This window comes from Fulmarus glacialis, unplaced genomic scaffold (genome assembly GCF_000690835.1).
Source record: "Fulmarus glacialis isolate BGI_N327 unplaced genomic scaffold, ASM69083v1 scaffold16921, whole genome shotgun sequence".
Taxonomy (NCBI): Eukaryota; Metazoa; Chordata; class Aves; order Procellariiformes; family Procellariidae; genus Fulmarus; species Fulmarus glacialis.
In genome coordinates, this window is record NW_009193596.1 from 13,654 (window position 1) to 27,019 (window position 13,366).

At 36.5% G+C, this 13,366-nt stretch overlaps 1 protein-coding gene across 1 annotated transcript in view; it reads left to right on the forward strand.

The window, feature by feature from the left end:
- Window positions 1–841: 841 nt before the first annotated feature.
- KCNQ1 (potassium voltage-gated channel, KQT-like subfamily, member 1) overlaps window positions 842–13,366 on the forward strand; it is a gene marked incomplete at its 5' end in the record, with an annotated part of 28,285 nt that continues 15,760 nt past the window's right edge. The window contains 4 exon segments of the mRNA XM_009587511.1: window positions 842–989; window positions 2,779–2,857; window positions 3,828–3,924; window positions 4,550–4,690. Of these exon segments, the coding sequence (XP_009585806.1) occupies window positions 842–989; window positions 2,779–2,857; window positions 3,828–3,924; window positions 4,550–4,690 (465 nt within the window).

Sequence of the window (13,366 nt, forward strand, 5' to 3'; positions counted from 1 at the left end):
GTTATTAATCGAGTTGGCCAATAAGGAAGTATTGCAACTCCCTGATATACTCAAGGAAACTATGCTGACTATGCCGTGCTCAATCAGTCTGTAGAAAAGCAAGGTTTATTTGCACATTCACTAAGTTCCAAATACAACAGAATTGTACCTCTGTCTAATCAACAAAAATGTGAGATGTCTTTGACATCTATCACTTTGTAGGCATTTCCAAAGTCATACCTTAGCGTAGGCCTGTGGTTAACATGTAGCTTGATACCAGCAGTGCTTCAGGACTAGACCTCTGATTTTGCTGAAGTCTCTAATTGTTGACAAGAGGATGGGAAAGGCGTGCTTGAGATCTCACTATGTTTTCAGTGCACCTGGAGACTGACATATTGGTAATGGGTACTAGAAATCTTTCTTCGGTCCATGTGAGATTAAAGGAAGACTGCAAAAGTATAAATAAGTGGGAGGTTAAGCTGGTACGGTAAATGGAATGTGAAGCACACCTCTTCCCGAAATGAAATACGCTAGCAAAATACTCATCTTCTGAATACAGATTCTGCTTGTTTTCTTTGGCTCAGTCAGGAAACCTTTTGTTTAAATGAGACTAAGTGAATTGCACAGAATGGTTTTCAGTTTTAGTATGTGAAGACAAGCCAAACTGCATGCAATTAAAGTATTTAAACTTGCTCTTAATCTTTTTCTTTACTCTTACAGGTTTTTCTATGTTACTTTAGATCATTTTGGTATAGTTGGCATTTTTTTCACCTTCCAAATTTTACATTTTATTTTAGCGTTTCCTAATACATTCTGAAAAAAGATGAAAATAGAAAAAAGATACAGTAGAGAATTAACCTAGTTCTGTGTCTGTTTCTTTTAGGAAATTGTATTGGTGGTATTCTTTGGAACAGAATATGTGGTTCGGTTATGGTCAGCAGGATGCCGCAGTAAATATGTTGGAATATGGGGAAGGCTTCGTTTTGCTAGGAAGCCCATTTCAATCATTGGTGAGTACGCGCAGCTTGCTAAGTTGACGTAAACAATGAGTAAAACTTGTCCTTGAAAGTTTTGAGAAGTGGAATTTCTGAAGCCAAGTTAGAGCAAGAGCTCTTGTCATTAGCGTTAACGTAGATCTGAATTTCCTTTCAGGAATCTGTGGCACTGTCATTTGAGAAAAATGTAGCTTGTTTTGTTTTTCCAGAAGAGCAGTGTGTTTTCTTTTCACAAGTGATCTGAAGCTTTGCCAGAAATAAGTCTTGGCCATAGTCCTGTCTCCTGTGACCTCAGAATCCCAGATAGTGTACAATAGCTACAACTAGATTTTTAAAAAAATACTGAATGGCCTTTTTTTTTCCCAGCAGCCGTTTGAATAATTTATTATGAGTTTATTTTGCACTCTAATTGAGCTATGTACTGATGGTATAACATGATAGATGCACTGTAGTTACCTTGCATATCTGTTGGATTAAAATATGGTTTTCAGTGATGCATTTGGAACTGGGCACCTGACTTCCCTTGATATTCACTGCAGCTGGCTTCCTAACATCACTTCAGTGTTTTAGAAATTACATCCATATATTTCATATATGTCACAAACCATTTTTTTTTTTTTAGAATGCTTGTCATGCATTTAATAATTTCACTGAAAGAAACATAATAATCCAAAATCAATCTTTATTTTGTTAGCTAATATAGAGAGAACTATGTAAAGACCTTCGCCCTGAAGCACTTAAAATATAAATGGATTAAACAACCTAGATTTTGGAAGAGGAGTATTGTTATAGAAGCATAGTAATTCTTGTTCTGTGACACAGTTTTTTCCACTAGTCAGAAACATTATTTGTTGTTGAGTAGAGGATATAGTTTTTCATAAACCATCTACAGTTTTGCTGTATATAAATTACAAAATTTTGTACCTGGGTATTTTTACAATCATAAAATAGTTTAGTTTAACTTCTCTGTGCATATATATAAAAATAACAGTTGTTTCTCAGGTGTGTGACTGCAACTATGAAATGGCTTTGACTGTATCTTTGCACTCTGTCCACAATCCATTTCTCTTGAGACCCAGAACACTAGGGGTTCTGAAACATCATCCAATTTATTTCAGCTTGGAAAGCAAAACAAAGTTCCACTTTCCCAGATATGTATCAAAACCTATTTCATTCTCCAAAATATAGAGTTCCTTTCCACAATTAACGAGGTCTGAGGCGCAGAGATTTAAAGTACAATCCTAGGGTAATGACTGACTTAAACTAAGTTAGACTCATACACTAATTCCAATTTTTCTTTCCCTTTTGGACCTGGACAGATGAAATAATAGTAAGGCAATTGTCTTATATATGAAATAAACCCCAAAACCTCTGTTAATGAATAAAATACTGTCTAAAACAGCAGAGAAAATAAGATACACAGAAGAGATAATAGGTAGAAACTACTGAAATTCCTCATGGGTTATAGCTGATAAGGATTCCAGGCTGCTGAGGCTTCTTTACAGTAACTCATATCACTCTCATCATTCATCTAGAATGTGGCCATCTTGGACCCATCCCAGTAAAACTATATCACACAATTATATTTTATAAAAAATATATTATTATAAATATATCACACAATTATATTTTATATATATTTTATATGTTACAATAGAAATCTCTTGATATATAAACAAAAATCTTGATTTGGCATGACTGTTGAAATTGTTAAAGTAATATTGGCATTGATTCTAGTAACAGTCTTGCAGAAGTATTGCAAGATGCTGCTAACTCACTTTTTCAATTGACTTTTATTTTCCAGATTTAATTGTAGTTGTTGCTTCCATGATAGTTCTTTGTGTGGGCTCTAAAGGTCAAGTCTTTGCAACCTCAGCTATCAGGTAATTATATGCAATAAAAGAAAATAGTGCTGTCTGAGTAAATTGGGGTTTTTTTCTTTTTTTTACCTCCTGTTTCAATTCTTGCAGGAGGAAACAAGTCACTGCTGAGAGTCATGTAACAGAACAGATTACCAATCTTGTATGGGTGTGATACAGTGATCCCGTTAAGTGTAGGGGAAACAAAATTTTGTAGGTGTTGTCTGGTTATAATGCATTTATGTCTGGTGGGGATAGAGGTGCACATTCCCCCTCCCCTTTTCCCCAACTAGGTGGGTTCTACCCAAATCCTGTTTTAGTTTCTTGGCTCAGTTTTATAGCAACTCTTTGATGCTTCATGTCTCTGACGTCTTCAAGCTGCTTTTTCAAAAAATGCCTGGGATTAGTGGTTGTGAATTCCTGATGGACTGAATCCACCTTGAGCTCAGGAAGGTCACACCACTTGGTTTTCTTGAATGAGAGGGTACACGGCAGTGTACTGTGCTCTGTGCGCTAGCTGCAGTGATGCTCTAGGATTGCAGTGACTCTCATAAAAAGAATATTTTAAAATATTATTGGGCTGCATAGTTCAAATTGCCTATGAAATTCCTCAAAGGTGAGGAATTCAGATCTTTAGTTAGCTATGTTCTGTATGCTGTTTCCCATCCTGGCAAGCAACTCAAATATGTGTTGATGGATGATTTCTAGAGCATTCACAGTTTGTGTCCAAAACTCCTGAATCCTTGAGTTATCCTTACTAGCCATGTGTACAAAGGTCTTTCCTTCTCTTGTGCAATCTCCCCATGCTGTCTTCATAACAAACAAGATGAAAGATGGGTGAATGGAGTGGAAAGAGACAGGCTGCGAAGTCTAATACAAAATACTATGTCTCTCAATTTAAACGGTCCTGTGGAAGAGACAGACTTCCCCTCTCTGCCTCTATTTCTTCGCTTGTATCTTTAGTCTTTTCATTCATTTAAAAATTGTGTTCCAGGGGCATCCGTTTTCTGCAGATTTTACGAATGCTGCATGTTGACCGTCAGGGTGGTACATGGAGGCTGCTGGGATCAGTAGTGTTCATACACAGACAAGTAAGTTTGAGTACTCTGAGGAATGGCATAATAATTCATGCAAAAGTCCTTCTATGCAGAACAGCATGTATGCAGACATGCTGATGATGTCAAATATATTTAGTGTGGAGGCAGGCAGTCATTTATTTTAACAAAGTATGGTTCTGCCTTGTTCAAGGGACGAAAAGTTCCTAAAAGATTAAAAATATTCACCTCCACTTCGGAAAACTTTTGACTTGTAGTAGGACTTAACCACAGAAAATGAGTCTTCTGAAAAGTAGTCTGAATATTTCTAAAACTATGTATCTAAATTCCAAAATTGTTTTGAATGTGGCACTGTCTGAAAAAATTACCCAACTACGTTTTGGTGACCAAAAGGTTAATGAGTCACGCTTGCAAGTGAGGAGGTTGTTTTGAAATGTGTTTGAAATGTGCATGCTAGACCAAGTCATCAGCTATGCTGTAAATTCTTTGACCATTGAGTTCAGTGGATTTTTGTTAATTTGCGCAGCCAACAGTCGGTATCAATGTTTATTAATTGCTGAAATTATTCTTCTGTTCCAATTATCTTTTAAAAAACGTCAGTGGTAGGTAATTTAAGTGTTCAAATAATATCATAATGCTGTTATTTTGATTCTCTTTGTAGGAACTGATAACTACACTCTACATTGGATTTCTGGGCCTGATTTTTTCCTCTTATTTTGTGTACCTGGCTGAAAAAGATGCTGTAAATGATTCTGGAGAAACAGAGTTTGGCAGCTATGCAGATGCCCTGTGGTGGGGAGTAGTAAGTATAGCAATTTCACATGTACTAAAAGTAGTTAACACCTTCAAATGTGGAGTAAAGTTCAAGCAAGCATAGAGTAAGAACAGCACTTTGAAATGGCCTCTTATTGCTTCAATACACTTTCTGGTTTTGTAATTCTATGAAACTAAGAAAATACTATAGATGATCAGTAGTTTTATTTGGTGTTTATAGTCTTGTGTGATCCGAAGTGATCTAATTATGTATACAAGATGTAGAAACGTCTATTCTTATTTCTTTATCCTGCCTTCCCTTCTGTTGTAGTGATTACTTCTTGCAAACTTTCTCATGGTAGGGCTCAACCTTCTAAGGTGGTAAGAGTCTTGCTAAATCAGGGCTAGTGTTTTTGGGAGGGGGTTTGTGTGTGTGTTTGGTGGGGTTTTCTTTTTGTTTTGGTTTTTTTGTGTGTTTTGGTGTTTGTTTGTTTGTTTTTAAACAGATATCTATGGCTTGCAGTTCGGCCTGGGACAGTAATTCCCTGTTTATTCAGAATGGACTAACTCCAGAACAAGGAGCATCTGAGACACTTGAGAAATCCAGGCACAGGACTGTTTTAAAGTGATTATGTTGCTTTGGAACCCACTTAGTATCCTTATGTGGCATTCGTCGTGCTATGTCGACATGCCATCTTGCTCAGAGATTTCTCAGGTTTCTCTAAGGTGCTGCCACACTTTGGTGTAGATGTATCTTTAGTTCTGCTAATAAAGTTCTGCTTTCTTGCTGTTGCTAGTGACGGTTGTCTCTCTGTTTTCATTTATTATATGTACTTACTAGTTTGGCAGCTCTATTCTGGGATTATATTTTAGTAAATGTTTCAATTTTGTTGCTTCTGCTGGTAACAATTCCCTCTTTCTTTTCTGGCATGATATGCAAATATTAGGTTGGCTGCTGTGTTCTGGGATTTCCTGTCTGTAATTGTTTCCCTTTCCTTTTCCTATTACAGTTCAAAGAAAGGTACTTTTTGGAAGCTGTTTTTCCTTATCGTTAGCATTCAGGCAATGACTTGTTTTTATCTGCTTTAATTGTAGGTAGCTTAATAAAACAAACTGTCATCCTTAAGTTTCACTACATTCATTGTGATCATAGTGATCATTAAGATCACTACAGATCTTTAAAATGCATGGGCATCACTAATGATTCCATGCTTGCATTTTCAAAATGTGCTGATCTTCTAGAGTCTTCTCTTTGCTGTTTTAAATCAAAAGGCATTGTTTCTTTTTTCATTAAAAATGAGACTACTAGTAAGTCTTATGTACAAGAACAATAGGACTAACACCTCCATTTCACTAATAAAACATATTTTTTTAAGAAATATTTTTAATAAACCTCTGTGTGTGTGCGCTTATATAATTTTCTCTCTACAAACAGTACCACTTGCTATTTCAGAAGGAAAGATCTATTGATAAGCAAGTCTATTGCAGGTCTCCTGGTGCTGAAATGCATATGTAGCCTTTTTTGAATACAACAGGTTTTGTTTAGGTTGCCACTAAGATCTGCTGCAGAATTCTTTCCTCTTGCTGTCTGCCGTGGTTAAATACAGCCTCTCTTAGGATCAGAAAACTTGCTGCGTAGCACAAGGAAGTGGCTTTCTGGCAAGTAGCTTCTTCAATGCTTTCATGTCATGATGGTGTTTTTATTTTCCAGTACAGCAGTCAGATGACTCGGTAACTAACAGTGGCAGATGTTGCTGTATTTAAAAACTAGTGCTGTCATTGGCGTTGGCATTAAAAATTGAGTATGTGACAGACCAGATTGGCCTACTGAAAAATACAGTAAAACCTTTGATAGGAGCAAAACAATCTGTCAGGATATTGAAATATTCTTCTTTCAGGGAATTATTGCTCAGTTAATAGGCATGCCAGTTACTTTGTCTTTCTAATTACAATAAACTTATTTAATCAATAAGTTTAATTATGATAATATTCTTTCTCTGTTATAACTTCTATAATGTTGCAGCATGCCACTTGAAGTGTGAGACTACATTCAGTGAACCCATAAAGTAATTTCTTTAATATTAAAAATAGAATTTAGTGTCCTTGTTCTGCTCTAAACGCAGATGCTATACTTCTGCTAACTGCTAAAAGGATTTAGAAAACAAAACTGAAATGGATTCAGGTCCATCCATGTCTGGTGTTTTGATACTGTAATATTCTTCATGCTTTCTGCTAGGAAAAAGCCCTGTAAAGTTAGGGCAGTAACTGGGAGTATCAGGATGCTTCCTAATGAAGGTGTCAAACTCATGCAAAAACCTTCTCAAAGTGTTAGGTCTTGAAAGTTTCGGTTATGTTTTAGCCAGAATTTTTGGAATCGCTTAAGCACCACAAATTCTGGTCACTGAAAACTTGTCTCAGTCTGTTTTGAACTGGACACACAGAAGAGGATAATTCATAGCTCCTGTCTCAAACACCGTCATAGATACATGATCTGTCTGGCAACGTAGCTGATCTCATTTCTCTGAGAGTGCACTTAACTTACGTAGTAGAAAATACTTCTAAAAGAAAATTACTTGATAATGTTTTCACACCCCCTTACTCTACAACATTGCACCTTTTTTGTTATCTCAGCATATTCTACACTGCTAAACAAGTTCTTTGGGTAGCAGCAATAGAGTATGTAGCATAGCATAAAGTAAACCATATAAAAGGTTTGTGTTACCACAACTAAACTGCATCTGGAATCGGGTACTTTTATATTACTGTGCTTTGCTGACTATAGACATACCCATAGGGTGCATAACTTTTAATTAAATGTTCTTCATTGTCATTGTTGTTATTTATAAATCTATATTGCTTTTCCATTTCCATATGTAAATTGGCCTCCTGGGCTTTATTTGAATTTCCTTGAGAACTCTGGGCTGTAGCTATTTGCCATTCCAGTTTATGGGCTTCTTGAAGAAACCTGAGGTTACCTTGTGGCATAGAGTAAAGATTTGTCTGTATTATTGCTGGCTTTGAATGCAGCGCATGTTGTATAAATAATTCTGCCAATGGCTGTATATCTGTATGTCTTTCAAAAGACAAGTTTAGTATTTGCAAGTAAAATACAAGTAACATGATGCATCTTTCAGCTCCCCAGTGCAAGTATTCAAAATTAGTCTGCTTAGGTTGTCCTTCATGTCCAGACTAACAGTCTTAGAGACCTGGTATAGATCCTAGAGAATAAAAACAAGAATTAAAAAAAAAAAAAGCTAAAAAAATAAAAAATAAGATGCTAAATGTTCTCACTAAATCTGTCAAAGATGACCACCTTCAGGGAATGTTATCGGCTCACTCTGGGGTTTTTTGTGTCGTTATTTTTTATTTGTTTGTGGTGTGAGTGGGTTTTTTTGTGGGTTCCCCCCTCCCTCCACCCCCTCCTTAAGCATTAAATTCAGTCATGCCTCAGGCAGACTAAGGGGAGCTCTCCTTTTGATATCTGCTGAATGATACAGAATTTCCAACCTTCACATCTGAACAATCATCCTTCAGGAAAACCATTATGTGGATTGTGCTAACAGTCTCTTTGATCATGAACACTGTTTGCCACAAGCAATTATTCAATATAGCCATGCATGGATATTACACTGTGCCTGTTCCTTTGAATTGGTTTGAATTGGATCGAGCAATTGTCTGCAAGTACTAGCTTTAGTTAAGAATTTCTTGTTCCTTTAATTCATCGGTATATGCTTTCTCACCAAGGACCGAATTCAACAAAACATTGATAAGTTTGCTTACTTCTAAGCATACATAAAACCATGTTCCTATTTAGCAAAGCCTATCAGTACGTGCTTAATGTAAATTGAAAGTCAAAATTATGCGAAAGCTTTGCTGAAACGTTGCAGGCAATACCACTTGAAATTACACGTGCATAGAACTTTTGCTAAATTAGAACAGATCTGATTTAATTTATAAATAGTTGAACATAAATATTGAAAAACTGCTGCATAAAAGGGATCTTGTGTTATTCAGAAGCCTTTTCCCCTCCCCTTCTAAATTAAAAAAGCTGTTGAGGACTGTACACTGTCTTCAATGTTAGACAGAAGGCAACACTTCATTTTTATTCTTTTTGTGGTTTACAAGTCAAGAATACCAACTATAGGCATGTTATAGCCTTTTTTCTTTTCTCTTTTTTTTTTTTTTTTTAATTTTTGGGATGAATTGTTTGGGTTTTTTGGGGGGGAGTTGGTTATTTTAAGAATTTTTGGAGCAGGGGTTGGAAGATGTAAGGATTAGTATTTTCAAATCCTTTTTGCATGCAATCTTTGCATCTTGCAACTGCCTTCTCATCACAGAGCTTTAACTCCATGAGCAGTTCCAACTACACTTTGTTCTCATTTAATGAAGATCTGTGGGGTAGATGTGGAGAAACCTTTTAAAATTCTTACTTGCAAAGTACAGATGTAGATATTCTTACATCTAGAGAACACTCCTGGGACTTATTTTCTTAATTCCCAAATCTTTAAACCTCTATCAAAAGATATCAAGGAGCTAGGAAAAAAAATACATCTAGAAGAATCCAGAAGTTTTCAACAGTTTTCCATTTGATGAAACAAAAGTAAAATGTTTCAAAATATAGATAATTTTCTATGTCAGGATCTAGAAAAAATAATTATAATTAAGGAATTTAGCTTTCGTTTAAATTTCAATAATTAGCACAAATTGTGCTCCTGTTGAAATGGGTCTGTAGGAGCTGAAACTAACTTCGCTCTGATTTTCCTCTGTCATATGGCTAGAATTATCCTCATAGGAAGATGTTTTAAAACTTCCCTCCTAAGATATTTGGCAACCTTGTATATGCTTAAGCATTCTTTTTTTCCCTTGCTGTACCTAGATAATGCTGTTTCTTTTCAGTATAGTTACTATATATTATGAGGTGTTACATGGTACTAATACTGAGTGGAAAATAAATAGCTGCAGAATTTCCACGAACAGTTCAGAAATTGTAGTCGAACTATCTGCGTATGTTGATAACTTTCTCCAGAACTTCCTTCAATATCACACTGAGTTATAGAGGGTGCTGCTTCAACTGGCTGCTTTTTCTGACATTTTTTGTACAGAAGTGGTCGATTGAGCAAGGTCTAGATAAGAGAAACTCCTCTACTATAGATAAAGACCTACATGTGCTCGAGTTCAACACTGGTGAGATCAAGGCCAATAGGCAGAGCTGGCTGTTGACTTTGCCAGCAGTGTGATGGTGGCCAGCAGACCTCCCACCATTTCCCATTCATCTGATCAGTAAGCAGAGAAGGGCTGGCATACTGCAGCCTCCCAAAGAAAGTGGGTATTGCTGTATTGTAGAATTTAAACAACTGACGATGGATTAATTATCAGGCTAGGATACAAAGCTGCTAGATCTCCTATGAGTTTTATTGCTTGTGTCCATGTATGCACTTACTACTGAGTTCAGATCTAAAATTGTCTGTTCGTTATAATGATCGAATGAAAAAAATTATCAAATAACCATCTTCCTGGAAGGTTTTAACTCTTCTTGCTGGACTATGTTTTCCTAATTTAGTTACCTTTGTATTTTGGGGGGTGGGGAGGGAAAGCTCGGATGAACCCCAACATTTTGTCTATACCTCCACTACTGATGACCAATTCTCCCTATTTTTATGCAAGTTTATGTCCTGTATCTTGTCATCCTTGAGAACTACTGCCAGGATGATCCAGGGGATGAATGTGAGACTAAACACACTGAGAAAGGGATTCAGCGGCCTTTGCAGCGTGCTGTGTTGCCGGTGTGTGTACTGCAGGAGTGAGGCAACAGAAGAGGGGCGGGGGATAAACTGAGACCATGAAACAGTGGAACAGAAAAACAAGGCTGGAAACCCATCTTTCAGGAATGAAGACAGGAGCCTACAGGAATGTCTGGTACCATCAAAAGCGTGAGGTTCTGGAATAGCATCCCAACAGGACCAGTGAGGGGAAAGCCAATTCATTTTCAGATGCAGTTGCATTTTCAAGAGATAGTGAATAAGATGACATGATGTGGCTGACTTGAACTAGCCAGAAACTAGGAATAGCAACCAGAAAATCCCTTCAACCCTTGTATTCTTACTGACTTGGTTAAAGCTGCTGTAGTCCCTTTTTTCATTGCACAGAACAGACTTTGCAAATTTAGGTGAGCTCAACTCTCCAACTTAATTTTCATCAGTTGTTTTTTTTAAAGACTCTTCTAGTTTTATCTCTGAGATCTCACAAGTGGAGATGTTTAGTTTGGGCCACCATTTGATTAGGAGGTTTAGCGTGGCCAGTAATTTGGTTGGAACTGCTTGATGGCTGAAAATGACACCTTGAGGAGGTATTAAACTAAGATCCAAGAGCGATGGCTAGGTAGCACTGAGGATCTATTATTTGAGAGACATGACACTGAAGTGAATATATTCTGTTTGTTGTGTTTGCAGTTGGGTGTGTAATTTCATTTCATATCCTAAGTTATTAGAAGTGTTTCAGTGGCCTTCAGATGTGGTTGTGTCTCAGTTATGTACTTCAACTGCATCAAGAGTGATGGTGTGAGCCTGCAATGATAACTGTACGAAAACGACTTCAAAATTTTAAGAAGAAAAAGAATCCAAACATCGCCTTTAAATGTTTGTAATAGTAGTGACCAGGAAGTCCTTTCTTCAGCTTTGGATTACGATTTTAATTCCAATGTTTCAAAACATTTGTGAAGGATGTAACCTGAATCTTCTCAGTGCTGCAATGTCCATAGAGGTGATTGGGAGCAGAAAGTGCAATTTCTGTTGTGTGAATCGGTTCTTATTGCTATATGCACAAAGAACAAAATATGGTCATTTGGAAAAGAATGCAAAATATCGAAAGATCACTAGGGGTTTTTTTTTAGCTTTTATACAGATTTCATACTTCACAGTAAAATAAAAGCATGAGTGCCTAATCTGTTTACACTTGTGCTGCATGGATTTCAGCAACTTGGAAAGATTCTACTTTATATTCAACTTGCATGAATGCAGTTGACTGAATAAGATGCCAAGTAGTAGAAGGGCTTCTATTGTGTTCATTACACTTAAGCGTACAGGACAGCATTCAAATCGTTTTGCAATTTACTATACTTCAGTTGCAAAGAAGTCAGGGAGCCGGTTGATGTTTCTGGTATATCACTGGATGTTGTTCTTGTATTACTTGATTTAATCAAGATGGGTATTGTGAGTGGGTCAGAATTCAGAGTGGTATTTGGTATATGCAAAACAATACCTAGTGCAATTGATTTTGAAGCTGCAGTGCTGCAAACTTAGAAATAAAGTAGGTAAGGTATTTCTATAAGGTGACGTTCCCTTATTTACTTTAATCTTTTTTAATCTTTTAGCTTGTGTTTGCTCCCTCAGTCCTGTGATATCTGCCTTTTTCATACCTCTGAATCATGCATTCCTGTATTTTGTAGCTGTTTAACTATCTAAGTTTTGCGAGGCACACAGCAAGGATTTCATCAACAGAGTATTGTTACTCACCTGATTACTCTGCTGTGCTCATTTTAGCCTAATAGCCTCAAATAAAATCCCTTCCTATTCAATGCTAACAAATATTACTATTTCTTCTTGCTGTGTGGATTTTTGCTTCATATTTCCTCCTTTAGACTATTGACGTGTATTTAATAGGAACAAGACTAGTCTTAATACCAAAGCCTATGGTGATGTACATCAGATCAAAGTTCTGAAATAGTCAATGGATGAATATGGTTTTGTTCCTAACTAAAGCAATTAGTTTTACATGCTGCTTTTCAATGAAACTTTAATGTGTGAGCTCTTGTATCAATTTAATTTCATTATGCCAACATATTTACTATGCTAGAGTAGAAGTTGAGTCAGTATTTCCATTATAACATCCTATTTTACAACTGTAAAATTAGTATTGTACTCTTTAGGGGGTTATAATCTGGCTGTAAAAATTCATTTAGGGCAGAAACTTGGCATCTGAGGTTTCAACAGCATATATCTTGGGGAAAAAAGAAAATGTAATTTTGGAATACAATGCATTTGTAGATAGATTAGAGTTATGAGGGCAGAGAAAAATGTTAACTTAAACACACACTTTGATTTGCAACCCAATTTCTAAAATGTTTTTTTAAAAAGCTCCTAAACAAACAGCACAGAAAATACTTTTCTTTTGTCACCGGTGCTTCATATAGACCAATTCAGAAGGGATGGGCGGGGTGGTGGTGGGAAAGGGGAGAAAAGTACTTCTTAGTTGTATATGAATTTTTCTTCAGTTATACTTCAGTCAGCTCAAAAACACCCTTTTCTTTTCACATTTCTAGTTAATGTATATATTTCAACATGATGTTAAGATTGTAACACAGAATAGTTGATAAAACTTTTCAATGACAAGAATTTGTGAATCTTTTCAAAAACTGAGGCATGAACCGTTATCTTCTCTCACTTTTATGTAAGAAGGTATTGGAGGCCATCACTTTTCCCATGATTATATTTCCTTTTTTATACCATATTTTTTGAATAGGAAATTGCGATTAGAATTTAGGATTTTTGTTTTTTTTAAACTGACCCTCATATGTAGGTAAGGAGGTAATGTCATCCCTTCAGTTCCTCATCAGGCCCTGAATTAAGGTGGTATTTCAACAACATTTCAGGAATACAGGCAAAGGTACTGTTGTGGTTTAACCCCAGCTGGCAACTAAGCCCCACACAGCCGCTCGCTCACTCCCCCC